Below are 27,888 nucleotides of genomic sequence, written 5' to 3' on the forward strand. Positions count from 1 at the left end.
ATTTCTTCATTTGTTTTTAGGCTATTTGCACTAGAAATATACAAGTATAGTTGAATTATAAGTTTTTTGAAATATTATATAAATAATGTGTCTATATGACTATATATGTTGATTTTTTTTTTCCCCTCTAAAATGATGTTGATGGTTTGTTTTTATAAATTAAAGATTGAAGGAACTAAACCTTAGGGTTTCATTTATTGCGTGCCTGCGATATTTTATTCATATAAAAATGATTATTTAAAAAATTTATCAATATCGTATCATGTGAAAACTAACCTTACATCTTTGAAACAAACACTTAATATGTGTTGGTCATATAAAATTCAATAAGTGAGGCATATAATTCATCAAGTAGAGAGATATCATGCATCCATGCAATAATTAAGGCTTAACTCACGTAATAATGATTCTTAGCTCAAATCTCATAGGTCTAAAGTTCGAAATTTATCAAGTGAGGATGTTTGGGGCAAGAATCAATCTCATTACATTTCCCCCTAGCTACATCAAATGCTTGGTCCGCATGTACTAGACCAAGAAATTGTGACGTTAAGGTTAAGATATGTTCGAACTCTGCTTCTCTAGTTTTCCTTATTAAACATAAATTTTATAAAATAGAGAAGATATCAATAGAACCCTAGCCTCTTGTAAAACCAGCATGATTTAATCACTAGTTTGCAACGTTAGCCTATATCAATATAGATTGTGATATGTTTCAAAAAAAAAAAAAAAAAAAAAAAAACACCTATAGATTGTGATAAGAATTCCAATTGTTAGCCTAGATACATCTAACATCTGATGTAACATAGATCCAGAATAAGGAATTCATCACATATTCACATGGTATGATGCTAATTGCTAAGGTACCAATAGTTTCTAAAAGGTGAAAAATTCTCTTTCAAGTCTTTCAGCATCATATTCCCCACCATTTTACAATTTGTGCAACAAGATAAGCTTCATGTATATCTTCAAAGGTTCCAAATTTTTTTGTAAGTATTTTCTGGATCATTTTTTTTGGTTTATTTGAATCCCTAAATACTCCGTTTAATTTTTACCCTAATACCAGATGAATCAGGTAATCACAATCAAGACAAGCACCTCATTTTTGTAAAAACACATTTTTGTCTGCCTACCAATTAACTCCTAACTACTCAAATGAACATACATTACTTTGTACATTGTATACATATATTTTTTTTTTTGGTATAGTATATAGAAAGCAGATAATGAGAATCGATCACAGAACATATGAAATCGGAAGAAAAACTCTAAGTAACTAAGTTATCCCTCATTATCATTATGTACATACTATATTGCAGACATTTAATCATCTATGTTGTGTAGGTGGTTAACAGTTGGCCACTCAAAACATAATCAATAACATAGAATTTAAAAAACACAAATTAATATTCTTAGTAGGAAGTGTTGGAACCCAATGTGTATCACTTGTGAGTGTCCCACATTGGAGAAAGAGGAGAGGTGGCTCCACTTTATAAGGTAAAGGAGTAACTCCTACTGTTGCCAATTGGTTTTAGTATGGAAGTTCCAAAGCCTTGTTTGTAGACCAAACTCTCATCCTCTTTATTTGGGTTGTCCAGACCCATTTCATATTGTTTCGAAATTTAATATGGTATCAGAGCCCGGGTTGTCCAGGCCCACTTCATATTGTTTCGAAATTTAACAGGAAGAATTTTAACAAAAAGAGTAGAGATGCAAAATGATGTGAATAAGATGAGAATTCATATTATCCAACCAAATTTGAGGTTGAAGTTGAAGATTGAAGGAACAAGTATAAGTGATCATAGTGATGTACTTTTGAATATAACGGAAAGCAAATAAAATTTAACTCATTGGGAGAACGTGGCTGAGTCTTATACGAGGAAATGAAGTATCGAGGTAGATTGATGATGGATTGATTTAGACTATAGTGACTCACTTCTAGAAATAGTACCACCATTTCGTTTCTTAATATTCTTACACTTATGCTATGCTAATTTCAATTTACTTGAGTTGATATTAATTTATTTCAAAATTAATCAGGTCATAATAGATCAGACTATATCTTCATATTTGTTTTTATTTATCGTTGAATATCTTTATTTTCATAGTAATAATAAAAATAACTATGTCATCATATTTATCGCTGAATATCTTTATTTTCATAACAGATCAGATAATATCTTCTAATTTGTTTTTGCAATTATTCCCAAAAAAAAAAACTACAAATTGTAAACTAATTCAAATTCTATTATCTTTGATATAAAAAATGATATATATTGCTATAATGGCTACATATAATAAGAAGCTAAAAGTGACAATAATAAATGAAATAAAACATAATTTTTTTTACATCAATTAAACATAATTTTAAGGAGTGATTTTCTCATAAAATTCTAAATTAATACTACAAGTTTTAAAAATGTATATGTGCTGATTTAGTTAGTGGCAGAAAGAATGACCGTACCTATTGATAAACGGGCCTGGACTTGTGAAGTGGACTCTCTTTTGGTTTGCGGGTGCGGCCTAGACCCGTATTTAACAGAGTTAGGCCTATGGTATGGGACTTCTAATGGCTTGAGTATATTGTCAGGCCCATGGTTTGGAACCTTTATTGGCATTAAGTATTCTGGGCCAAATTGAATTGGATTAAGTGATTCTTGAGTTAAAGGGATCTTACATGTGAGGGGAAGTGTTGAAGTGTATCCTATCAAATAACACATGTAAGTATCTCATATTGAGAAAAGAAGAGAGAGTTAAGCAATTTATAAAGCTAAAAAGCTATTCCCCTGATCCCCTCATTGTCATATGGTTTTGAGGTGAAACCTCCTTGATCATGTAAAGTAGACGACACTTATGACGGGTGTGGCCCATGTCCGTTTATCAACTAGCTACTAATATTGTTTGAAATATATAGACTTTCCAAACCCTTTCAATAAAAATAAAAATATATCCAAATAACACATGTAAGTATCCCCCACACTTTAGTTATAAGGCTAAGAGAATCCTCCTCCTATTGCCTTATGGTTTTGGAATGGAATTTCCTCCACTCTTGTGAAGTGAACACTCTCTCTTGATTGCAGGTGTGGCCCAAACCCGTATTTAACAAATATACATAAAAGTTATCCATCTCTCCTCTTCTTGACGACGCCAATGTGCATGGGACACCTATCCCTGTAGTCATTGCATAATTGCAATGTAGAATAATTAATGAGCAGATGATGAATTAGTAGGCTGAAAATTGTGAATGGGAGCTTGGCTGGAAATTAAATGTGTGAAAGCTACAAGAGTTACCACGGCGGTGCAGTTTTCTATCCTGCCCGTATAAACCATATCAAATTAACATACTCCGACATTTTTTCTGGTCGAATCATCCAAACAAATCATTCCATCGTTTTCAGGTAAGTGTTAGTGTTAACAAATTGTTTTGAGGAAAATGTACAAATTCCATAGAAGTGGTCCTTTGATTACTCACAAATTTACGTGAATGTGATGGAGAAATACAAGCAAACTTAAGCTTTTAAGCAATTAGAAATATTTTTTCCTAGATAATAATAGCTAATATAATGTATACAAGTATTGTATTCTTTTAAAAATAAAACAGTATACTCTATTACATATAAGTTTATTACTTAGTTTATAATGAGTTAATATTAGAAACACTCATAACAGTGTTACAACCAATTAGGATATGTTCCGCAAAATATAGATGTGAAGGTAGCTGTAGCTGTGGAGATAACTGTGAGTTGTGTATGTAGCTGTTAGCTGTCAACAAGCTGTTAGCTGTGAAAAAAGATAATCTAGGTATGATTGTTCGGTAAAGTAGTGGTTGACTAGCTGTTACATTTAAAAATCAATATTTTATTTTTAAAACTATACATTAAATTCTCAAAAGCTACTTCAAAAGCTACCTCTAACTTCAAAAGCTAATAATCCTAACTTTTAATAAAAGCTACTTGAACCATTACTTTGCCAAACACTCACATTTTTTGTTGAGTAATGATTTGACTTGGTCAAACCACCAAAAGCTACCTAAAAGCTACTCAAAAGCTAGCGCCGAACACGCCCTTAGTCTAAACATCTAATCTATATCTATAATTATAACCTCCCTATGGCCGCTTCTCAACATGCTCCCAGTCCCCCTGAATTAACTGATCAATTGATCAGATCGAATAAAAAACCTAAACGAAAAATAACTCATGAAATTTTTGGGGAAAATGTTGAGGAATCAGATCAACCCATGGAGGTTGAAAATGTTATCCTAAATGGCCAAAAGCTAAGCATCCCATTCCCTGCATTGAATGCGCAAAACCATCATGCTGCTCCAAATGGTTTAGCCATACACCAGAGATCTTTTAGAGATTTGCTGCGTAATACTCAACTGGAAAATCATGCTGGAATCCAATTTGAAGTGGAAGAAGAGGAGGAGGTATCTGATGATGATGAACCTCCGGATGATGTGATCGATAGTGAACATTGTCTTGTCATCCTCCTTACAAAAGCAGAGAAAAGTGCAATGCGTAAGCCATGGAGGAATACTCTTATAATCAGAATGTTTGATGGCAGTTTGGGATACATGGGTCTAATGAAAAGACTTAAGAAAAAATGGCAATTGAAAGGGGACTTGAATTTGACAGATATTGGATGCAAGTACTTTATTGCCAGATTTTCGAATGCTGATGATTACAATCATGTATTAACCCAAGGTCCCTGGTTAATTGATGATAAATACCTTACTATAAGGAAGTGGACACCGAATTTTATCCATGAAGAGGCCTCAATTAATGTTTTAACTGTTTGGGTTCGAATTCCGAATTTATCAGTTGAATATTTTGATAAAGAGTTTCTAAAGAAAATTGGGGCAAAAATTGGGAGGGTAATTCGAGTTGATCGTTCAACTGCCTATGCTGAAAGAGGCCAATTTACAAGATTGAGTGTTGAAATTGATCTGTCAAAGCCTTTGCTAGCAAAATTCTGGTTAAAAGGAAAAATATGGAGAATTCAATACGAAGGTATAAAAATGGTGTGCTACAAGTGTGGAGTGATGGGGCACTCTGAAGATCATTGCCTTCAAAACTCCCTAAATGATCAAATGATGGTTGATGATATCAACGAGCAATTAGATGAGGTTGTTCTTGAAAAAACAGTTCCTGTTGTTAGACCTGAAGAGCAAGATGCCTATGGGGACTGGATGCTCGTCAAGAAACCTGGTCGGAAAGGGACTCCGAGGCCTGAAAAAGCAGGACAACCGGTGGGCAAGGGTAACGATGGAAATTCAAAGGATCAAGGTCAAAGATCAAGAACTGATTTACATAGAAAAAAAGGAAATTCTGGTGGAGGGTCTAGATTTGAAGCGCTAAATCAGCAGGATATTGAGGAGAATCTTTTGAATGAAACTAGTAATGCTAAAGTTGTGCAAGTAGTAGATATCACAAAGGATACTAGTGAGATAGCTGAACAAGATCATGAAAATCTTTCTAAGAATAATGAGATTTATATGGAAACAGCAAAATTAGGAGAAGAATCACAAAATCCTCTAGATAATTTTCAAAAAAATCTATCCTTTGCTTTTGGAAAAGATAAATCAAGGGATATCTCCCAAAATAAAGAAAATATTTATTTTAACAAAAATAAAAATAAAAAAAGATGCACCTAGAAGCCAAAAACAGAAAGAAGCAGTAAAGACTCCTCTTGCTCCACTCACCAACATCGAAGCAAACGTAGAAGCCACAAAAAATACCCCGAGCCTAAACACAGAAAAACAAAAGCCCTTATACAATATACACTCAAAGAGAATTGTATAGAAGTAGAGCAGGAGGTTTTTTCAGAGGAAACACAGAATGCAGGAGCATATTCCAGATTTTATGTTACCCCAAATGTCGAATGTAGTCAAGCTAGCAGTGCCACCAGAAATGGGGAAACCGATGGAGATTCCTTACATGGGTATAACAAACCCCCTGATCCATGTGATGGAAGTCAATATCGAGTCTTGGAGGGAACCAATTCCGGAGCCAATGGAATTGGTAATCACTTTGAAAATTCCAGTTGAGGTTAACCGAATCCTCAATATGATTCGTGCTGCTTATGTAAGTTCTTTACCTCAAATTCCTGTTTCTATGAATGATACTATTCCGAAGTTAGCTCCAAATAGTCCCCCCATTACCAGCATGATATGGAATGTACAGGGTGCGGGGAGTAGAGAGTTTATTTTTGCCTTAAAGGATGTAGTAAATACAAACAGACCTATGGTTCTAGCTCTGGTCGAAACCCATATGGGTGGACATCAGGCGACCAAAATTGCAAATATTTTGGGATATTCTGGTCACACTAGAGTCGATTATGAGGGCTTTAGTGGTGGTATCTGGATATACTGGAAAGCTGAATTAGTTACGGTAGAGCCAATTATTAAACACAGGCAATATATTACTATGGATATTAAGAGGGTGGGAGAAACCCCTTGGTATTTTACAGCCGTTTATGCTAGTCCAGATCCTACTAAAAGAACTGAACTTTGGCAGCAATTAAAAGATTTTGCAGTAAACAATAATAAACCATGATTATTAGCTGGAGACTTTAATGAGACTCGGTTTTCGTGGGAAAGAAGTTCGAGCTGCCATGAGACCTTTAGACGCTCTGCTATTTTTAATGAATGGGTTCAAGACTTAGACCTGTTAGAAGTCGAATTCAGCGGCCCCTCTCACACTTGAGCTAGAGGAAATTCTGTCAATACTAGAATAAGTGCTAGACTCGATCGTGCCCTTTGTAATAGTGAATGGAGTTTAAAGTTTGCAAATGCTGCCTCTCGCAATCTCCCTGCTATCCACTCAGACCATTTCCCTGTACTTATATCGCCTAATGGCTTTGCTCCAATCTCGAATGTCAATAAACCCTTTAAATTTCAAGCTGCTTGGTTGACTCACGAAAATTTCAGAGAATTTATGGAAGAAAATTGGGATAAAGAAGCGCCTCTCATCCCTCATCTAAAAAGACTTGCTGATAATTTGCAGGACTGGAATAAATTGGTTTTCCATAATATCTTTAGAAAAAAAAAAGGATTCTAAATGCTCGAATTGCAGGAGTTCAAAAGAGCTTGGCACAACAAAAATCCAGAGATTTGATTAAATTAGAATCGAAATTGCGAAAGGAGCTTGATGAAGTTCTCGAACAAGAGGAAATTCTATGGTACCAAAAGTCGAGGGTTGATTGGATTCGAGAGGGAGATAAAAATACTACCTTCTTCAATCTAAGTACTATTGCTCGTAGATGGAGGAATAAGATTAATGCTATTAAAGAAAATCAGAATGGAGATTGGGTACATGATTTGGATCGAATAAAGGAGGTTATTGTCAACTACTTCCAAAATTTGTTCACTGCCGAGGGTGCCATTGAAGAAGGGATCCTGCCCACTGATATCTTTCCTGAGTTTACTACAAGGGACTGGAACACCTTATCCCGCCCTTTTACTAAGTGTGAAATTGACAAGGCTCTTGATGAAATGGGTGCTCTAAAAGCGCCTGGTCCCGACGGCTTTCAAGTTTTATTTTTCCAAAAACATTGGGATTTGGTTGCTAATAATGTATATGATGTTACTCTAAAGGCTCTCGAGGTAAAGGGTCTTCTAGAACATTTGAATGAAACCTTCTTAGTCCTTATTCCAAAGGTGGATGCCCCAGAACTAGCTTCTCAATTTCGGTCCATCAGTCTTTGTAATGTGGTGTATAAGATAATTACAAATACCATCGTCAATAGAATTAAACCAATGATGCCTCACCTCACTTCTAGTACTCAGACTAGTTTTGTTCCCGGAAGACAGATTACAGACAATATTGTAATTGTTCAAGAGGTTTTGCATACTATGAAGAATAAGCAAGGTTCAAATGGCATGATGGCAATTAAAATAGATTTTGAGAAAGCTTATGATAGACTCCGGTGGGAATTTATCCATGATACCCTCCTTGAAGTAAAATTCCCACCACTGATCATTGAAGTTATTATGGAATGTATTACTTCTACTTCTATGAGAGTTCTCTGGAATAGAGAACCTACTCAATCTTTTAAACCGGGAAGGGGTATTCGCCAAGGAGACCCTCTCTCTCCGTACCTTTTTGTGCTATGTATGGAGCGGCTCAACCAAGTTATTGAAGAATCGATCATTAATAACAAATGGAAGCCAATTAAAGCAAGTAGGAGTGGTCCCAAGCTCTCGAACCTCTGCTTTGCTGATGATCTAATTTTATTTGCAGAAGCCACTTTAGAACAAGCAAATATAATTAAAGGGTGTTTGAACAATTTTTGTGCAGCATATGGTCAGAAGGTGAGCAATGCCAAATCCCGTATTTTTTTCTCACCAAATATGGAGTCAACCTCAAAAAATGTAATAGCAAGTGCCTTACAAATGGAGATAACAGATGATTTTGGTACTTATCTAGGCATGCCTACGATAACTAGCAGGGTTACAAAGGATACTTTTGCCTACTTATGTGAAAAAGTTGACAGAAGATTATCCGGTTGGAGATCTAAATACCTATCTCTTGCAGGAAGAATTACCTTAGCAAAGTCTTCTATTTCCACAATTAGTTCGTATGCAATGCAGACAGCAAAGATCCCAAGGTATATATGTGATGATATTGACAAAAAAGTTCGCAAGTTCATATGGGGGGGCAATGAAGACCAACGCAAAATTCACCTCATATCGTGGGAAACTTTGCAACTCAATAAAAATCAAGGTGGCCTGGGTATGAGATCTTCGAGAGAAATGAATGATGCCTTCCTTACTAAACTTGGTTGGAGGGTTTTGACGGAACCACACTCCTTGTGTTCAAGTGTTTTGAGAGCTAAATATTGCAAGAGGCGATGTGACATTGACATGTTTGAAACAAAGAGCAATATTTCTAATGTTTGGAGGGGTATTACAGAAAATGTGAAGGTCTTAGGACTTGGAGCCCGAGTGGCCATTGGACATGGAAACAGAACGTTATTTTGGGAACATAAGTGGGCTTGTTCGGACAAACTTAGAGAACTTGCCACAGCTCCTATCCCACAGGAACTAGAGGGGGCAACGGTTGAGGAGCTTTGGGATAAGGAGACATGGTGGAAGTGGGATCTTTTTGGTGACCTTCTGCCAGAACATACTCTCAAAGAAATTGCAGCTCACCAAGTTCGAGATGACCCTTCGATGGGTGATTTATTGTATTGAGGTGGCGGTGCTAACGGAAAATTTACTATTAAATCTGTGCTACAAATTATTCGAGGGGAGGTGAATGTGCCGTTGGATGGAAGTTGGGAGCTAGTATGGAGTATTCGAGTTTAGCAACGAATAAAAGTTCTATTATGGCTTGTGTTGCACGATAGACTCATGACTAATGAAAACAGATTTAAGAGAAATCTAACGGATGATCCTAAATGCAAAGCATGCCCTAAACATGATGAAACTATGCTCCATATGCTAAGAGATTGCAAGGTAACACGGGATATTTGGAGACAAGTTGGGGGTCCTGCCAACTCTCCTCAATTTCGAACAGGCTCTTTGAAACAGTGGATAGTGCGAAATATTAAAATTCAAGAGAGGAAGGAACTATCACCAGAAATTTGGCCAACATATTTTGCTTTGGTTATATGATGGACTTGGAGATGGAGAAATAATGTTGTCCATGATCGTGACGATGAAAATCCTATTGATATAAGAGCTTTTTTATTAGCAAAATTTGAAGAAACTTGGAGAGCTGTAGGGGATTTCGAAAGCCACCCAAATGCAACATCGAGACAACGTACTGAAGCTTATATTCGATGGCTACCCCTCCTGTTGGATGGCTGGTTTTAAATACGGATGGAGCAGCAAAAGGGGTCCCTGGTCATGCTGGAGGAGGTGGCTTAATTCGTGATGCAACGGGTAAGTTAGCTTACGCTTTCTCTTTGAACCTTGGGGTATGTAATGCTTTTAAAGCTGAAGCGAGAGCTCTCGAATATGGACTAGAACTGGCAGCAAGATTACAACCTGGTAAACTTCAAGTGCAACTTGATAGCCAAGCTTTGGTGCTAGCTCTTCAAGGCAACCAGACGCATGTTTGCGATTCTACGCATATTATTTCAAAATGTTAACAAATGCTCGAAGATGTGAAGTGGCAGGTTCAAGTACACCATATATACAGAGAAGCAAATAGAGCTGCAGATTGGCTGGCTAATCAAGGAGTCAATCAGAACAACCCTACAGTGTTGATTCAAGTCCCCCCTCTAGCATTAGGGAGAATTTTACATGATGATGTAGTAGGTGTGGCTATGCCACGTTTAATTCCTCCTTAGTTTTATTCTGTTTTGTTTCTTTTCTGGGGCTTTGCCCCTCGTGAGCACCAAAAAAAAAATAAAAAATCTATATCTATAATTAGTATTTAAAAAACACAAACCACAAAATCTTTCCCATGACACATGTCATCACAAGTCACTCATTACCCCATATGTCACATGTCACCTCCCTTAACATTTGTGTTTAAGTCACCTCCCTTAATAATTAACCCAAATAACAACCCATGCATCGAACAGGTCAAAAGACTAGTTTGAGTTAATACAGATACCAATACAACCACATCTTCACAATCAGCTAATTGTTAATTTCATTTCTCTATTAATTAATATCCCCCATTATTGAATTGGACTCACTTCTTACCTCAAAAGTCTCCCAAACAAATTCAAAATAGATTAATTAGGACATGTTCAGCAATATATAGCTGTGAAGATAGCTGTAGTTGTGGAGATAGCTGTGAGATGTGTATGTAGCTGTTAGCTGTGAAAAAAGATAATTTAGGTATGATTGTTCGGTAAAGTAATGGTTGACTAGCTGTTACATTTAAGAATCAATATTTTATTTTTAAAACTATACATTAAATTTTCAAAAGCTACCTCTAATTTTAAAAGCTAATTATATTAGCTTTTAATAAAAGTTACCTCCACCACTAAAAGTTACTTGAACCATTACTTTGCCAAACACTCACATTTTTTGTTGAGTAGTGATTTGACTTGGTCAAACCACTAAAAGCTACCTAAAGCTACTTAAAAGAGAGCCGAACACGCCCTAAGGTACTAATATCTAGGATGTAATTGAGACTCAATCATAATCTATACTTGATTGGCTAAGATATATACTAAGCTAGCATCACAAAAACCCCAAGTATTATTATTCAAGATAAACATTAGCTTAATATTTTTGAAGATTAGCTTTAAGTAAGTGGCCGTACCACTACTAATTGTGTGGGGACTAAGGATAAAGAGTAAAAGACGTGGGACATTGATAAAAAAAATAAAAGGACAGTTTCCTACTTCACAATTAATTTTTAAATTACCAATAGTTTTGAAGCATTTAAGCACACGCCTAGGCCACTTGCATTTGTCTGTTCATAATTCGTCTCAGAAATCTTACACACTCTTTTATTTATGATCACCCCAATTTTAATCTACGAAAATTTAGCTGACAAGGCCAACATCACCCATTGATCTACGGCAATCAACTAACACCACGTACTACTTCCCCACCTTATAAGTCACATTTACCTAATCTCGCAAATGTTAATTACTACTCCCTCTGTCCCATAATATAATTATTGTTTGTGTTTTTTCACGGTATTTTAGAAATAGGAGGAGAAAATGATAAAATACATTATTAAAAGTGAAAAAAATACAATCATAGACAAAGTAAGAGAGAGAAAGTGAAAAAAAAAGTACAAAATATGTACAAAATTTAAGGGTAAATTAACAAGTATAATGAATAAAGTTAAAAAAGTGAGGGTATAATAGATTTTACATATTATCCAAAATTAGAAACAAAAACAACATTTTGGATCTCCAAGATAAGAAAAATAAGAATTATATTATGGGACAAAGGGAGTAGTATTTAAATGGGTTGAATCATTAAACGGGATATCAAAGATAAGTAATAATAATGCCATCTACATTATTTATCGTTTATTTGTCACTTTCTCTACAACAATTTTATGACCTCAATTCTTAAACAAGTTTCCAAAAAGAGGAGTTCAATTCTGAAGCCGATTAGAATAATACATTTCCTAATTGAGCAAATTAAACAAGCTAATACGGGATTAGACTAAAAAAGGACTTTGTTTGGATTCAACGTACGTGATCTTAATAATGGGACAACGTGATTCTCCATTAAGCTTAATTAATTAGACAGGACCAAGTAACTCATTCTCTTTTGGTTTACTAGTTTCTAGTATTCTCTTATTCCGATATAACAAAAGATAAGGACTTACATCCTAGATAGAGACTTGCAACATATGTACAAATCGGGAAAGATAGATTAGGCTAAAAAGCAATTGGCATAGATTCAATCATCATTAATGATTTATACCACTTGCATTGATGCAAAACATATGTCAAACTAGATCAACGAACCTAATTTGAATTGGGATCGAGTTTGAATTGGGATCGAGCTAAACTGAGATTGATAGAGCTAAACTAAATCGGATCGGCTTGATAGACAAGTGAATCGATTTATTACTTTGGCATGTATTTTATGAGCTTATACAACGTAATTGTTTTAATTATCTTCAGAGTAATTTTATTAATCAATGGCCCTTTCTTGACATAATTTTACTCGAATTGGCTAGAATTATACGGAGTATAAAAATATATCTAAATGACTCATCATCTCAATACGACATGTCCGACAATTTGCTTGTCATATCTACTCAAAAGGATATGTACTGTTTACTTATTACTATTCACAATAATGACATGCATGGTTAGTTAAAGCCTTTATAAAAATTAAACATTTAATTAAAACACTAAAATATCAAAACAAAGATAAAAACCTAATATTTTAGTTAAGGACTTAGATAATATTTCTTGTACAATATTTTTTCAACATTTTTTTTAATAGATGAGTAGACTTTTGTAACACAAAGATTGGTAGGCGAAAAGGTCCAAGAGAAGGAATGTCAAGTCTTTTTCTTGGACTCTAGATCTTTCTCTATAATTCATTATTATGAGATTTATGACTCATGTATGTTTCTATATATTCTCATCTTCACCCCAACACTCGTTCACAATATAGTGAACAAAGCTCACAGTCTAAAACCTTCATATATAATCTAACAGCTCTAACATACAACAAACTTGTGACACTATGGTGGGTTTATCCGTTTATGATCTTAAACACGTCTTTAATTACATTCGAAAAATCGATTAGGCATGCTTGTTCTGTTAATATGTCTAGCTAACCTATGTGATGCATACGTATATTATGTAGGAAGAAGCATACGGCGAGCTAATCACATGGGAAGGTTATGTAGATTGGAAGAACAAACCAGCCATTAAAGGTCGTCATGGTGGAATTCTTGCAACATTTTTTGTGTTAGGTTCGTATTTTTTCTTGCTTAATTATCTAACTGTCTATTATACATTCGGATGCAAGTGACATCCAATTTGCAAATGAACTTAACCAATGCGTTGTTTGTTGCTTGTGATTGTCGATCTTGTTACAACCATTAGTTGTGGAGGTACTCGAGAACCTTGCATACTTGGCAAACGCGAGTAATCTAGTGATTTACCTGTCAAAGTATATGCACTTCTCTCCATCCAGATCGTCCATCATTGTAACAAACTTCATGGGCACGGCGTTTCTTCTAGCACTTCTCGGTGGCTTCTTGTCCGATGCTTACTTCACCACATATCAAGTGTTCTTCATTAGTGCTGTAATCGAGTTTATGGTAAGTAGGAATAAAATTAATCTTAATAGATTTTTTATTTTTTCAAAATGCATGTATACTTAATAGTTCAACCATATATTATACTATTTCAACAAGAAAATTGCATCAAATGAATGTTACTACACATGGGATGACTAAGACATGAAAGTAACTTGTAGCATTCTAAAGACTTAATTAAATGTTTGAAATGTGATTATAATTTTATGTTACTATCTCATTAATAACACTTAAACAATAGAAATGGTTCATTAAGTTATTATTACATCTATCACAATTCACAAACAAGAACAAAAGTATTGTCTTAGCTTAAAGTAAGAATTAAGGAAGCTCAATCAACTATTATTACTTGTGCAGGGTCTTTTGATACTCACTATCCAAGCTCATATAGAGTCCTTGCAACCACCACCGTGTCCGCCGACCAAATCGAGCAACGAATCATGCCGTGAAGTCACAGGTGGGAAAGCAGCCGTGCTATTTATAGGCCTATATTTGATAGCACTTGGTGTAGGAGGGATCAAAGGTTCGCTTCCACCACACGGAGCCGAGCAGTTTGATGAGAATACTAAAGAAGGAAGGAAGAAAAGATCAACATTTTTTAACTACTATGTTTTCTGTCTTTCTTGTGGTGCTTTAGTTGCTGTAACCTTTGTGGTGTGGATTGAGGATAACATTGGCTGGCAATGGGGATTCGGAATTTCGACTTTAACTATATTGCTCGCTATACCGATCTTTCTACTTGGATCCACTACTTACAGGATCAAAGTTCCTGCAGGAAGCCCTTTGACAATCATCTTCAAGGTAACTTGTATAGCCTCCTTTTTTTTTCCAACAAGATCGAGTAACACTGTAACAGTGCGTATATCTGAACCTCTCTAGACCCTACCTTTTATGTAACGGGTTATTATAGTGAAGAACAACATTACATATTTAGACATCTAACATGTTAGGTGTCTTATTACAATCTTACATTACCAAGTACGAATAAAGTATGTGTTAAATTGAAACTACTCTTAGAAGTGTGTAGTATAGGTTGAAGTGAGGTCATTGAAGGAGAAAAAAAAAACTCCCTTATAGGTAACTGATTAACAGTTAGTCGTTTAGCCTTATTCACGTGTAAGCAAGCTCATATAATCGTTTCTCATTGTGATTAGGTTTTGACAGCAGCAATTTGCAACAAGCTCTTCCCAAGGAAACCAAGCAATGCTGTCATGAACATGGAAACAAGCCCTCGAATTACAGCTACCGATGAGATACAAACTTCAACAGCAACCGCGACAACAACAGCAACCGCGACAACAACAGAAACATCTGAACTTAAGTTCCTAAACCAGGCAGTAACAAACAATCCAGTCCATCAGACACTAGACTGCTCAAAAAAACAAGTAGAAGATGTTAAAATTGTCATGAAAACCATCCCTATTTTCGCTTCCACTATAATGCTAAACTGCTGCCTAGCTCAACTCTCAACCTTCTCAATCCAACAAGCCGCGACAATGAACACTAAACTCGGCTCCTTAATAGTCCCACCGGCCTCTCTTCCAGTATTCCCGGTTGTCTTCATACTAATACTCGCGCCTCTATACAACCACATCATACTCCCACTAGCAAGAAAACTGACAAAAACCGAAATGGGAATAACTCATCTACAGAGGATTGGAATAGGGCTAATTATGTCCATTGTTGCAATGGCAGTTGCAGCACTAGTCGAGACAAAAAGAAAGAAAGTTGCAGCTCAACGAGGTTTACTAGACTCATCTGAGCCACTACCCGTAACATTTCTATGGATCGCGCTACAATTCTTATTTCTAGGCTCTGCTGATCTTTTTAGCCTAGCAGGTTTGTTGGAGTTTTTCTTTACTGAGGCTCCTAGAAGTATGAAATCATTGGCTACATCTTTCTCCTGGGCATCATTAGCAATCGGGTACTATCTAAGCTCGGTGTTAGTAGCTGTTGTTAATCGAATCACAGGAGTTTCCGGTCACACCCCCTGGCTTAAGGGAAGCAACCTCAATCATTATCACTTAGAAAGGTTTTACTGGATGATGTGTGTGTTAAGTGGTGTGAACTTCTTGAACTACTTGTTTTGGGCTAGACGATACAAGTATCGATCCATGAATCATGGCTAGTCGTATATGATCGATTTGTAGCAGTTCAAATTTAATGTGATTTAATTCATCTTGGAAGGTATTATGTTGTAGTTATTAATATAATGTAGGAAGTTCTTGAGATTTTTAAGCATGCATGTTGTACTGATTATTAAGACAGTTATGCATGTAAAGTATATACGAGTACAAGGGTGGTTTTGAGCATGTGCAGAGTGGTCAATTGCACAGGGACTCTAAATGAAACTAATCTAAAAGAGTCCGATTTTTTAATTTAGTAACATATTTTCCTCAACAAAATGATTTTACGGCTCAGTTTAACAAAATTACTCCGATATTTTCAGTGTTAGCATTTGTAACCCCGTCTTTGACATCAAATTTTAGAATGTTATGACACATCTAATATTCGAGTTTATTACCACTTCATAAATAATAAATAATTACGTAGTACAATATATTTTTTTTTTTTTTTTTTATTTCGAATGGGTTCTATCGATTTATACGTGCAGTCGGTCCATGAAAATACTTTCTCCGTTAAATATAAACTGTCATATGAAAGCTTATTACGAGTATTAATTACGGACATTGGTCACATCAGTATAAATCCGGTATCCGGCCAAAAAAAATAAATAAATCTGTATTAATTTGTGAGGTGAGTTCATGCATATGGGGGACAGTATTTAGTCTACATCATGCAAGCATCATCCAGCGAAGTAACAGCTGCACCTTCAATTCTATGATCGAATATCGTCAGCACTAAAATTGATTTCGAAAACTCATATTAATTTTTGCTAGTTATTAGGCAACCGCCATAGTAAATGATATTGTTACTCTCCCATTTTCTAATTGACTTTGCTACCCTAGGCTTCCTAATTCATGTGAGGGTAGGGGACACGAGCAAGCCCCGGTTTATTTCCGTGATAAACAAAATATGTAAATCAACGGAAAACTTGTAAAGTTTTATGTGAAATGATGTGTTCAACGATTTAATTACAAATTCGCAACTTGATTTGTGTTCCAAATTTATCAAGGTGAAACAACTTATAGATTTAAACAGGGGACATGTCGTGATTAATGAATGAAATTTTTTGATGAGTTGCATTTCTCTCTCACAAAAACAAAAATGAAGAATATTTTTATGAAAATATTTGTAAGTTATTTAATTAATAGACTTTATGTTATACAACAAGGGGATGTAGCTCAGATGGTAGAGCGCTCGCTTAGCATGCGAGAGGTACGGGGATCGATACCCCGCATCTCCACAATTTTTCCCATTTTTTTGGCTTCAAAGCAAGCCAGCCGAAGATTTTTCCATTCAATTTAAGACAATTTGACAACAAGAACCCTGAAGATAACAAGATTACATCAAAACATAAATTATTTTTTTTTTTGACGGGACATCAAAACATAAGTTAGAGCTTGAAAAATTCGACATCAAGATGTGCAATTGGGCAACAAACTTAAAGCTGACAACTTCTTAATCTGTAGTATGATCTCTCCTTTTGCTGTTACTTGTTCTATGTTTCAATGAAGTGCAAGGAGTTTTCAGTGACAGTCTACGATACTTGAGCACTTATAATGTAGTATTTCTTAAGCACTTGTAAAATAAAGGAACCCAACATGCTTCAATATGACAATATGTACAGAACCATACCATAACAACCTTAGCAATGGTCACAGGAAGGCAGGAACATGTTCCGAGAAGCCAAGTGCATTGTCTCGCTCTTTGACTATCTACTATGGTATGGCACTGATGAGCAATACGCCAATACTATCCCTGAGAGGTACTTAGATTCAGCTCCACCCTCAGTTCTCTTAAATCTGTAAGATTATATTTACCTCTGTCCGTGTCATTGGCTGCCACCCTCAGTTTAGTAACTGAAATTTAAGGGAAGTGGTTAGAACAAGAGAATTTTCTTTTTAACATTTCAGAGACTGAAACCAAGACATCAGGTTTCCCTTGCACAGTAATAATTGTAACAGGAGAAAAACAATGCTATTATATGTGAAAAGTTACATGCTCATATCTTATAAAAGTGCAAAACTAATAAAGCCAAATATCCAATTCATACAATCAACTACTGCTCTTGCAATTTCATAAAATCATCCAAATTGAGTTCAGTACAATGACTTGAAATTCTAGTGAAATTGAAATTTAGCAACTTAAACAGAGATTTCTAATTAGAATAAAGCGTAAATTATTCATTATACCATCAAAAACATAGGCCTGAAAGTCTGAAACTGAGATACAGTCAGTTTGTAGAAAGCATCGTTTGCCTTATCAGCTAGGGCATGGAACTGTATAGATTCAACCACATAGACAAATACTTTGTCCTGCAAAAACGGACCACATTTGTACATCATCTTAGTAGTCAATGCTACCGCCAAGTACTGACATGGAATGAATTACTTGAATGAACCTAAAACATCGCATATAAATGTTTGAAATTGATAGGAGTGCAAAATGGACAGACGTGAACAAATTGTGACTGCTGCAACAATCAAAAGGGAAGGCCTTCAGGGTACAAAGCATCTATTCATAGACAATGAAACTTAGGCACTCGCCTATCAATCATACATCATATTTCTTTATCAGCTTGATTAAAAATTTAAATGATGAAAAAACAATGCAATTATAAGCCAATTCAATTTATGTAAAATCTGAAGGATCAGTTTTGTCCACTCACCAGAGATGGTGCATGCTACGCCCATGCCCATGAAACCCAGGACCATATCTTTAGAGTGTCCAAAAGCCCAAGAACAATGGACTGAGTTAGAAGCCACAACAATCAAAGCCACCGAGGTCATGGATCAAACTAAAGCTTTTGAACTTTAAAACTTTCAAAAAGCCCAACCCGAAAGCTTGGTTTGCACCCCCAACTCCCAAACTGAAGATTAATGTTGATGCTTCTTCCTGTATTGCCACAGAATTACTGGTATAGCAGCTATATGCACGATCACACCGGACAATGGATACAAGGAAACACAGCAAATTAAATTTCCCATTTTCAATCTATCCTGCACAGTTAGTTTACTTTAACCGCTGATTATGCTTTCAAGAACAAGCAAACATGACCTTGTATAAGTGTATAATAATATACAGCATTACATCAGTACATGTACTTTTTTCCCCTGCTAAGTAGTGTACAACTTATCATCTGCAATATCAATAGAATGCGACTCTTTGAAGTTTTAAGACTGCGAAAGTTAAAATAAAATGCTTAGAATACGACCTTAGCTAGGTAACTCAATGAACAACTGAACACTACAAAATACTCCAATAGCTGTAAAGTGGACAAATTGAATTGCTAAATTCCTTCATCTAAAGACAAGTTACATTATTTCTCTAGTAATTTTAAGTTTGTTTTATACTTTGTGTTTCTTTTGCCTCTCATATTCTTACTTTGCATAGATCCCATACTTCTATATACTTCATCCTTCATACACCATAACACATTATTAAACACCATAAATTAACACAAACGTCATTGCAAATGATATCCCTTGCCACCAAGGCCGCGGCCGGGAGGTCCATTGTGGCAATACTGAGAAATTGGATAATCTAAAGAACAACTTCATCAATATAATATAAACAAAATAAATAATTATATTATAAACAAGGTTAAGTAGCAGTCAAATACTAGCAAACCCTAATTCATGAACATCCAGAAAAGTAAGCAATAACCCTGTTTTATAATAATCATATTGGGTACTATAAGCACCATAATCAAATCCAAAGTTGAAAGAGGAATTTCGACAAACAGTTGGCGTGCATCAATAAATTTTACTCAGAATTGGTATAAATCAAACTCAAGCTGACATCTGAATTGCGAATGAGTGAGAATGGAAATGGTGACAGCATTACCGACTACCGAGAGTTCATTTGTTGCTTTTCTGAATCAGATTGGTTCTATGTGTTGATAGTATTTTGGGGTGAGTTCAGATTTTTTTTTTTTTTTTTTTCTTACAAAATTAGGTTTTAATGGAAAATAATTTGACTCCCAAAAACTCACTGTTTCGTAATTACGCATAGAGATGTCAATGGGCCGGGTCGGGGCGGATGTTGGCCTTCCCATCCCCATCCCTACCTAAAATTTTCATCCCCATCCCCGTCCCCATCCCCACGGCGGGTCCAAAATTCATCCTCATCCCCACGGCGGGTACAATTCCAAAATCATCCCCGTCTCACCCCCACTTAGATATCCATCTCCATTTAATCCCCACCTAAGACCCGCCTAATCTCCACCTCCCAATACACAATCTAACATATTTAATATTACGTATAAATTACAACAAATAAAATTATTATTAATATTACTCACTTTTTTTAGTTATAAAATTAGTGTATTACAAATTATTATATCTACTATTTTATTTTACATTTTTTATATATATAAAATAGTATAAAAGTATATAATTTTGTTTTATAAAATATATAGATGTGGGTGTGAGGTGGGGTAAGGCGGGTACGAAGTGGGGCAGGTAGAGCGGGGCGGGTACAATGTAAAATCCACCCCCGCCCCATCACCCATGGCGGGTATGATTTTTATTAATTGGTATTCTGTGCACCATGGTGCACAGTAAACTACATGCTCCAGCCCAACACGCGGCCCAATTAACACAACCCAAATAAAAAACACGCCCAACCCAAACATTATGTTTTCAATTTTTTTTTTTTAAAAATAACCGTTCTAATATTGCTAATGAACCGCCACATTATTTTTTTAATCATTTTAAAACATTCTCTCTCTTCTCATAAATTATAAACTTTCATCTCATAAATTAATTTGCATTTCTCTCTCCTCATTTCATTTTTCTCAATCAACTCTAAATTTCTCTCTCTAAAAACTACTGCAATTCCATGGCGAATGAAGAAGATTCACCGAAATCACCTTCAAAAAGGTGAACATCAATCAAATAACTTTGATTTTGATTGAATTTTGATAAATTTGTTAAATTATTGTTGTTTTAATTATTTGAAATGTTAAATCATCGATATAATTTTGTTTTTTTTTGTTTTTTTTTTGTTTTTTTTTGTAGAAAATCAAAACAAAGTACGTCTAGTGGTGAAGACGAACACATGTAAGTGATTTATTGTTCAAATTACCAACAAAATGAGTAATTTAAACCCTGATTTTTAAAATTAAAAATTAATTTGAAACAAAATTATGTTGAAAGGACATTAAGTCAGTTGTTCAATGTGAAAACACCAAAAAAGAAGAAATTAGAAGATATAGAAGGAAGTCCATCAAAAAGGTATATTTTGAATTTTTAATTCATATATTTTCTGTTTAATGTGAATATATGTTATTTTTTTGAAGGATAATTCCAAATAATCAACTGAAAACCCCACAATTGTGTATTTATGTTTGTATATTTGCTTGCATGTTTATCAATTTAAATTATGTATTGATATGTTTTTGAACAACACTTCATACTCTTTTGAACAACTAACAATAAATAACAAAATGACTGAGAAGCTGAAGCTAGGAAAATACTTGTTCCCTAACAACATGATAATCAAAAGTGTTGAAAGTCTTATTGGAAAAAGAAAGAATGATGATTCCAATTTGAGTGAAGATGAGGCTTTCTTTCTTGAAGGCTATTGATCAGATTGAAAGAGAGTATTTGGAAAAAAAGGAAGCTGAGAAAAAAGAAACAGAAAGAAGAGAAGCTGAGAAAAAAAAAACAAAAAGAGAGAACAAGAGCATGGGGAAAACAGAAGGTAGGGGAGGATTATAACATGGATAGTGCTTTTGATTTGGGAATTGATGAACCTCCAACACCACCAACAAATGTTCAAACTGGAGGAAGTAAAAGTCCTATTGTAGGTGGTGCTCCTCCTATGGCAAGTGGAGATCAAAGGGAAGAAAGTACTGGTGCTGGGAAAAGTACTCTTTACCTAACACTTACCATAGGTAGAGGAGAGAAAGGTCCTGAAAAAGAAGTGGCAAAAAGTGGTGATAAAGGAAAGGCAAAGCAGGTGACTTTTGAAATGCCAGAACTTGATGCACATGGAAAGTCATCACATATGCCTTTTGAAGACATGTTTGATGATGCCACTGACTTTTCCAATATATTTACAACCAATGATGCAACACTTGATGATATTTTGACGAACCCGCTTTCAAGGACTTTCAATATCAAGGGTAATGTCATTCTATCTGAACATATATATGTAATTTTTTGGGCAGTAGAGTAGAAAATAAAAGGTGAAAGATATGTAAATATTTTGGAAGTAATGTAATGAATCTGTAATTTTTTGGGCAACTAGGATAGAAGCTAATAAAGTCAGCATAAATATTTTGGATGAAATCAGAACAAGTACAAATATAAATGTATTTATGAAGTATTGAATAATATATTTCCTATATTAATTTTCTGTGTTCAAATAATTATATTTATATGCTCATATGTCTTTTTTGTATGTTCAAATGTACAGATCTAAAGAAGAAGCAGGAAAAGAAAAAGGAGTTTCTGAAAAATCAGTGGGGTAACTGTATAAAACATATATATTCGATCAAAGTTCATTAGCAATTCATATACAGTTCAATTTCATAAATGTATAGTTCAAAAAAACTAACAATACTTTTATATTGTTACATTAGACCAAAAACAAAACAGGATGTTGATGCAAACAAAAGACCATGAAGAGAAGTTACAAAATTGCCGGCTTGTCTAAAATCCCCATTCATGATTAAATATGTGGATTTGTTCAAATATGTTAGTGCAATGCAAGCACCTTTATCTGATTATGCATTCAGTGAAGGTCCTAATGAGTAAGTTTCTAATATAATTTCATTGTTCAAAAATTAATTTACTGTGTTCAGATATTTATTTATATAGTTCAAATAATAAAATGAAGCTTAACTTAGTTTGTTATATTTTTTTTCTTGTATTGGCAGTGAAGTATTGTACCATGATGGAGAAAATAGTGTCAACAGGGAAGAAATGAAGACACTTGGAACAGATGAAGAGGTCGACAATGCAGTTATTGATGCTTTGGCTCATATTCTGAATACCAAAGGCAAAAAACATAGCATTTACTTCTCCACAATGACATACGTAAGAAAATATATATTTAATATTCTTAAATAAACCATATTTAATATTTTTCTACAAACTGTTCAGTTATTTTGTTCAGTGTTCATTATTTTTGTAATTACTGTTCATTATTTGAATGGTTAATTGCAGTTGATTGTGTGCACAGACATGGGTAAAAGTGTGAACACCACAAAAGAAGTAAGACATGAGAAGTTTGCAGAAAGACTGAACTATGAAATGACAAATAGTGGTATCACCAACATAAAAAAATATAGGGAATTCTTTTTTCCTGTTCCTGCATTTAAGCACTTCTACTTGCTATGTATCAACATATACAATGGAACAATTGATTTGATTGACAACAGGAAGCTTCCAATGAATGTCAAAGAATCTACCAAATATGAAGATAATCCTCAAAAAATGGTAAAGTACTAAATTATTTTTTGTTCAATTTGTTCTTAGACTGTGTTCAGTAAATTGAGTTGAGATGTTCAAAAAGTATGTTATTATGTTTTACAGCTAGAAGCTTTAGCATATTTTATGCGAACAAAAGATTATACAGGAAGTGATATTGCTAGAGTCTTAAGTTTCAAGACTAATTTGATCAAGATGAAATGGAGAAGCAATTTGGATCATAAAAATTGTGGTGTTTATGTGATGAAACATATGGAAACATACACAACAGAGCCTTTGGTAGAATGGAATTGTGATTTGAAAGCAAATAATGTGAGTTTCAAAAATATTGTTCAAATGTTTTCTTTTTATGTTCAAGACATTTTATATAGTGTTCATAATTATATAATTTCGAGGTGCATGTTCAGGTTGATCAAATAAGGAAGCTTAGAGTGCAATATTGTTCCGAAATAATATTAAGCCGCACCAAAAAAGAAGGATATAGAGTGAAAATGGCAGCAAGAAGAAGAATGGAAGAGAATTAATATTTAGGTTTATTGACATTTCAAGAGACAGTGATTTTATGTAATTTGTTTGAATTTGAAGTTTGATGAAGACAAATGTTTTTTGAATTTTTAATTTGGATTGAGATTGACATAAGTATGTAATATTTGTAGTAAATGTTGACATTAAACTTGTGTTCAAATATTAAACTGTAGTAGTTCATTTTATAAAATATGTTTGTCAATATTTATTTTGATTAAAAAATTAAAACAATAAAATTATAATGCAAAATTTTTCATATATATTGAAAATTAATAAGCATTTTAATGTTATTACATATTGTAAACCTATGAAAAAGTGTTCAAATATATTGAAAACCTACGAATTACTTGTCTTGTCAAACATTGATAACATTGCATCATAATTTGAAACATTAGAATATCCAGAAGCACGAGACCCTTCATTCCTTGCATTGCGACCAGCATCAAAATACTAAAAACACAAAAATTAAAAGAACGATAAAAAAAAACAAAAAACCAAAAATCATACAAAAAAACAATAATACAAAATAAAGAAGAAAATGTTCACACTTACTTGAGCCCATTTACTAGTTTCATATCGAAAACTTCTGTTATGATTCACTTCAGATACTTTCCTTTTTTTAGCCTGAGAAACACTTGAGACCTAAAATAAAAATATATACTTCAAATTATAATATAATACGTTTAAATTAAATTAAAGAAAGTTCAGTAAAAAAGCTACAATTTTTGCAGAAGACTGAGAACCAGTTGCTGGAAAATTAGTTGAAGCTTGATGACCATGAACCTAGAGAAAATCAAGGTTAGTTCAGAATTTAAGGAAAATAGTTCAAAAAATACATTTATCAGTTCAATATAAAAATTACATTTGATAAAGATGGCTGAGTAGCTCTTGAGAAAGATTTTGTATTTTTAGCTTGACATCCACATACCTAAAAACGTATATTATAAACACACACATGTTAATAAATTATCTTTAAAAAATGTCAAGAACGTTAAGAGTAAAGAGGTTAAATTTACAGAGGAAGGCTGAGCATTTGTTCTTGGAATGGTTTTTGAAGCTTTTGATGCTGATGGCTGAGAAGAATTAGGACCTGGAAAATTATTAGATAATTGACCTTCAAAAACCTACAAAAATAACAAAAGATCAGTAATAAAAAAAAAAAAGAAGTTCAAAATATATATAAGAAAAATCAAGAAAAACATACATTTCTTGAAGAAGACTGTGCAACACTCGCTGGAAAATTAGTTGAAGCTTGAAAACCAAAAACCTACAGAAAATTAAAGATAGTTCAGAATCTAAACAGAAAAGTTCAAGAAAAACCTTAAAAAGTTCAGCAAAAAAATTACATTTGATAAAGGTGGCTTAGTTGTTGGAAAAAAATTTGAAGCTTTTGATGAGGATGCATGAGAAGAATTAGTTGAAGCTTGATGACCAAAAACCTACAGAAAATTCAAGTTAATTTAGAATAATAATAACACAAATTCAAGAAAAACTTAAAAAAGTTCAATAAAAAAATTACATTTGAAAAAGGTGAAGGAGTAGATCTTGACATATTTCTAGAGGAAGGCTGAACATTATTTGTTGAAAAGGTATTTGAAGCTTTTGATGAGGATGGCTGAGAAGAATTAGAGCTTGGAAAATTGTTGGATGATTCACCTTCAAACACCTACAAAATTTACAAGTTCAAAATATAATAAAAAAAAGTTCAAAAGAATAACAACAAAAGTTCAAAAAAAAAATATTACATTAGCTGAAAATTGCTGAGTAGATTTAGTTGAAGGGTTACTATTTTTGAATCCTTTTCCATTTGAAGCTTGAGAACCAGTTCTGAACCCGTCACCAAAAACCTAAAAATAAAAATGAAATTAACATATATAATACAAAACAATTCAAAAAAGAAAATTAAAATATTCAAAAAATACTTACATTTGCTGATGATGAATGAGAAGCATTGGTAGTAGCTTTACTATTTTTACTTTGAACATTCTTTTTCTTAGAAAGTACAGAGAGATTTGGTCCTTGTGTTGTTGGATGTGTATAAACCAAAGGATCTCCATCATCATCTAAAACCTACAAAATTTTAGAAAATTATAAACTATTCAATAAAAAAAAAAGAAGTTCAAATAAAAATAAAAGAGGTTCAAAATTACCTCAACAACCAATTTTTGGACAGTAGCTCTGGCTTCATCTTTGTATTTATCTACTTTCTTTTTCCAACTCTTAGCTTTATGACATGCTTTCTCAACAGTACTTTTTGGCCTGTAGTTTCTCTCACCCTTTTTTCTAGCTATTTTTGAATTGTTTATGAACCCTTCTTCATCACCTTCTTCTTTAGCTTCTTCACCAACTTCAACATCATCAACATGAATTGGACCCATCACACTTTCCACCTTTTCACGTAACATTTGAAAAGTATACTCAACTTCATTTCTTGCTAAAAGATCTTCTTGACATGATGTCACTAACTGAACATACTTCCTAACCATTTGAACTCTCCAAACAGCAGAAGGAACAACTTTAACATCTTCACATGTCTCTTCATCAGACACATGACTACACATAGCCTTCTTAGTCCACCTCTTCACTATATATTGTTCTGGTATTTTTTGCACACAATGAATATTATATACGAAGAGAGTGTCCACATAACAACCCCATCTCACTCCAATACTTACAAGTGCAATTGATATTAAAAGTGAATTTCTCATAAGTAACTTCATGCCTTATAATGTCCTTATTTGGCCTCCAAACATAATAAAAAATAGTCTCATAATCTTCATGCTTTCGCTCTTGACAACATGAAATACCTTTCGCAAATTGATCCTCAAATACCACATACACAGAAATAGTATAAATCTCCCTAGCGTGTATGAGTAAACGAACATTAGCTACTGCAAGATGACGGTTACCCCTCAAAAAACGGAAATCTTGCTTACTTTCTTTACTCCTCCACTCTGATATAACATCAAGAAAGGTACTGTAAAAGTCACTCAAACCATCTGTTTTATTCAATCTATTGGAAACAGAATGATTTGTTGTTTCACTCCTTTGGGATGACAAAACTCCACCCGAAAAATAATCTTTTGAATAAGCAGGACACCCTTTCTCTTTAATATCATACAAGTGATTTAACCAATCATTTTCTGAACACTTGTATTTTGTCATCATTCTATTAAAAAAAACAACAAATCAATAAACAAAATGATAATATAGTTGTTCAAATTACAGAAACAAAAGTTCAAAACATAAATAATACTATTCACATACACTTGTTAAACAAGAAAAGTAAAAATGTTGAAAATAAATAATAAATAGTTCATATTTCTAGAAAGGTTCAAAACTTAATACATTTAATTCAAATATATAAAATTAATGTTCAAAAAGAAACAAATCAGGATAAATTCAATAAAATTAAGTCCGCAAATATGTAAATGTAATAGTTCAGATATCAAATAAAAAAGTTCAAAACATAAACTAAAAGGTTCAAATAATATTAAAGAAAGCTTACCTTGGCCAGTAATGTTCAAATTCAGTAGGACTTTCACAGTACTTAAGCAAATAATCGAATACTTCTGGAAACCCTTTTAATATTCATTCTGAGTCCTCCTATGTTGGTCTTTGAATTCTCACCAAGGTGCCAAGTGCACAAACGGTGCCGAGTGCTTGGAAAAATTTGTCGAATTGCTGCAGCAATTGAAGGGGCTTGATCAGTCATTAAGGTTATGGGGTCTCGACATCCTCCCATAGATCTCATAAAAGCCTCAAACAACCATACAAAACTGCTGGTCTTTTCATCAAGAACAAAACCCATTCCAAACATGACATTATTACAATGATGATTCATACCAACAAAAGGGGCACAAATCATGCCATATTTGTTAGTTCTATAGGTGGTATCGAACACCATCAAATCACCAAAAGCTTCATAATCCCTTTGCATTCTTCCATCCCTCCAAAATACACTACAAAGGACATGATTTCCATCAACCTCAAACTCATAATAAAAGTCACTCTCTTTGGCTTGTCTTGCAGCAAAAGACTTGTTCAAAGCATTACAATCACCACCTTCTAATCTACCGACTTTTTCAGTAGCT

At 34.0% G+C, this 27,888-nt stretch overlaps 4 protein-coding genes and 1 non-coding gene across 9 annotated transcripts; 4 read left to right on the forward strand and 1 right to left on the reverse strand.

Moving 5' to 3' along the window:
- Positions 1–12,923: 12,923 nt before the first annotated feature.
- LOC110700533 (protein NRT1/ PTR FAMILY 4.6-like) lies at positions 12,924–16,018 on the forward strand. The gene is made up of 5 exons (XM_021878085.1): positions 12,924–13,129; positions 13,250–13,358; positions 13,492–13,709; positions 14,064–14,507; positions 14,861–16,018. Exons 1-5 carry the CDS (start codon positions 13,127–13,129, stop codon positions 15,833–15,835), a joined length of 1,749 nt encoding a protein of 582 aa, XP_021733777.1. The 5' UTR covers positions 12,924–13,126; the 3' UTR covers positions 15,836–16,018.
- An 877-nt stretch (positions 16,019–16,895) lies between these two features.
- Positions 16,896–27,721, reverse strand: LOC110700534 (cell wall protein RBR3-like). Of its 4 annotated transcripts, XR_002507231.1 has the most exons (14): positions 27,303–27,721; positions 25,945–26,963; positions 25,721–25,864; positions 25,540–25,641; positions 25,314–25,460; positions 25,141–25,233; positions 24,999–25,061; positions 24,811–24,918; positions 24,657–24,722; positions 24,515–24,577; positions 24,347–24,436; positions 18,499–18,829; positions 18,023–18,145; positions 16,896–17,689 (listed from the first exon to the last, which is right to left on the reverse strand). XR_002507231.1 is itself a non-coding variant. In XM_021878086.1 (12 exons), the coding sequence occupies exons 2-12, from the start codon at positions 26,512–26,514 to the stop codon at positions 24,131–24,133; spliced, it is 1,560 nt and encodes a 519-aa protein (XP_021733778.1). In that variant the 5' UTR covers positions 26,515–26,963; positions 27,303–27,721; the 3' UTR covers positions 24,034–24,130. The 4 variants fall into 4 exon arrangements, 1 of the variants encoding a protein (XP_021733778.1); XR_002507232.1 differs by lacking the exon at positions 18,023–18,145 and having other exon boundaries at positions 16,897–17,689; positions 18,499–18,756; XR_002507230.1 differs by lacking the exon at positions 18,023–18,145 and having other exon boundaries at positions 16,897–17,689.
- TRNAA-AGC lies at positions 17,001–17,073 on the forward strand. Its single transcript has one exon. It is a non-coding gene; the product is annotated as a tRNA-Ala (tRNA).
- On the forward strand, positions 20,259–22,188 carry LOC110700536. 2 transcript variants are annotated; one of them, XR_002507233.1, is made up of 3 exons: positions 20,259–20,713; positions 20,852–20,893; positions 20,990–22,188. XR_002507233.1 is itself a non-coding variant. In XM_021878088.1 (2 exons), exon 2 carries the CDS (start codon positions 21,555–21,557, stop codon positions 22,011–22,013), a length of 459 nt encoding a protein of 152 aa, XP_021733780.1. In that variant the 5' UTR covers positions 20,259–20,713; positions 20,852–21,554; the 3' UTR covers positions 22,014–22,186. The 2 variants fall into 2 exon arrangements, 1 of the variants encoding a protein (XP_021733780.1); XM_021878088.1 differs by having other exon boundaries at positions 20,852–22,186.
- LOC110700535 lies at positions 22,247–23,816 on the forward strand. Its single transcript, XM_021878087.1, has 5 exons — positions 22,247–22,590; positions 22,717–22,876; positions 23,006–23,278; positions 23,375–23,581; positions 23,677–23,816. Exons 1-5 carry the CDS (start codon positions 22,505–22,507, stop codon positions 23,791–23,793), a joined length of 843 nt encoding a protein of 280 aa, XP_021733779.1. The 5' UTR covers positions 22,247–22,504; the 3' UTR covers positions 23,794–23,816.
- Positions 27,722–27,888: the final 167 nt, after the last annotated feature.

Source organism: Chenopodium quinoa, unplaced genomic scaffold (assembly GCF_001683475.1).
Source record: "Chenopodium quinoa cultivar QQ74 unplaced genomic scaffold, ASM168347v1, whole genome shotgun sequence".
In the NCBI taxonomy this organism is placed as follows: Eukaryota; Viridiplantae; Streptophyta; class Magnoliopsida; order Caryophyllales; family Amaranthaceae; genus Chenopodium; species Chenopodium quinoa.

Coding starts and splice junctions, on each gene's coding strand:
- LOC110700536 (XM_021878088.1), top strand. CDS start 21,555: ATGGATAGTGCTTTTGATTTGGGAATTGATGAACCTCCAACACCACCA.
- LOC110700534 (XM_021878086.1), bottom strand. CDS start 26,514: ATGAAGTTACTTATGAGAAATTCACTTTTAATATCAATTGCACTTGTA. Junction 25,234..25,313: donor CTCCTTCACCTTTTTCAAAT/GTAATTTTTTTA, acceptor AATTTTCTGTAG/GTTTTTGGTCATCAAGCTTC. Junction 24,919..24,998: donor CACAGTCTTCTTCAAGAAAT/GTATGTTTTTCT, acceptor TTATTTTTGTAG/GTTTTTGAAGGTCAATTATC.
- LOC110700533 (XM_021878085.1), top strand. Junction 13,359..13,491: donor TGCAACATTTTTTGTGTTAG/GTTCGTATTTTT, acceptor TACAACCATTAG/TTGTGGAGGTACTCGAGAAC. Junction 13,710..14,063: donor GTGCTGTAATCGAGTTTATG/GTAAGTAGGAAT, acceptor TTACTTGTGCAG/GGTCTTTTGATACTCACTAT.
- LOC110700535 (XM_021878087.1), top strand. CDS start 22,505: ATGATTAAATATGTGGATTTGTTCAAATATGTTAGTGCAATGCAAGCA. Junction 23,279..23,374: donor AAGATAATCCTCAAAAAATG/GTAAAGTACTAA, acceptor TATGTTTTACAG/CTAGAAGCTTTAGCATATTT. Junction 23,582..23,676: donor GTGATTTGAAAGCAAATAAT/GTGAGTTTCAAA, acceptor GTGCATGTTCAG/GTTGATCAAATAAGGAAGCT.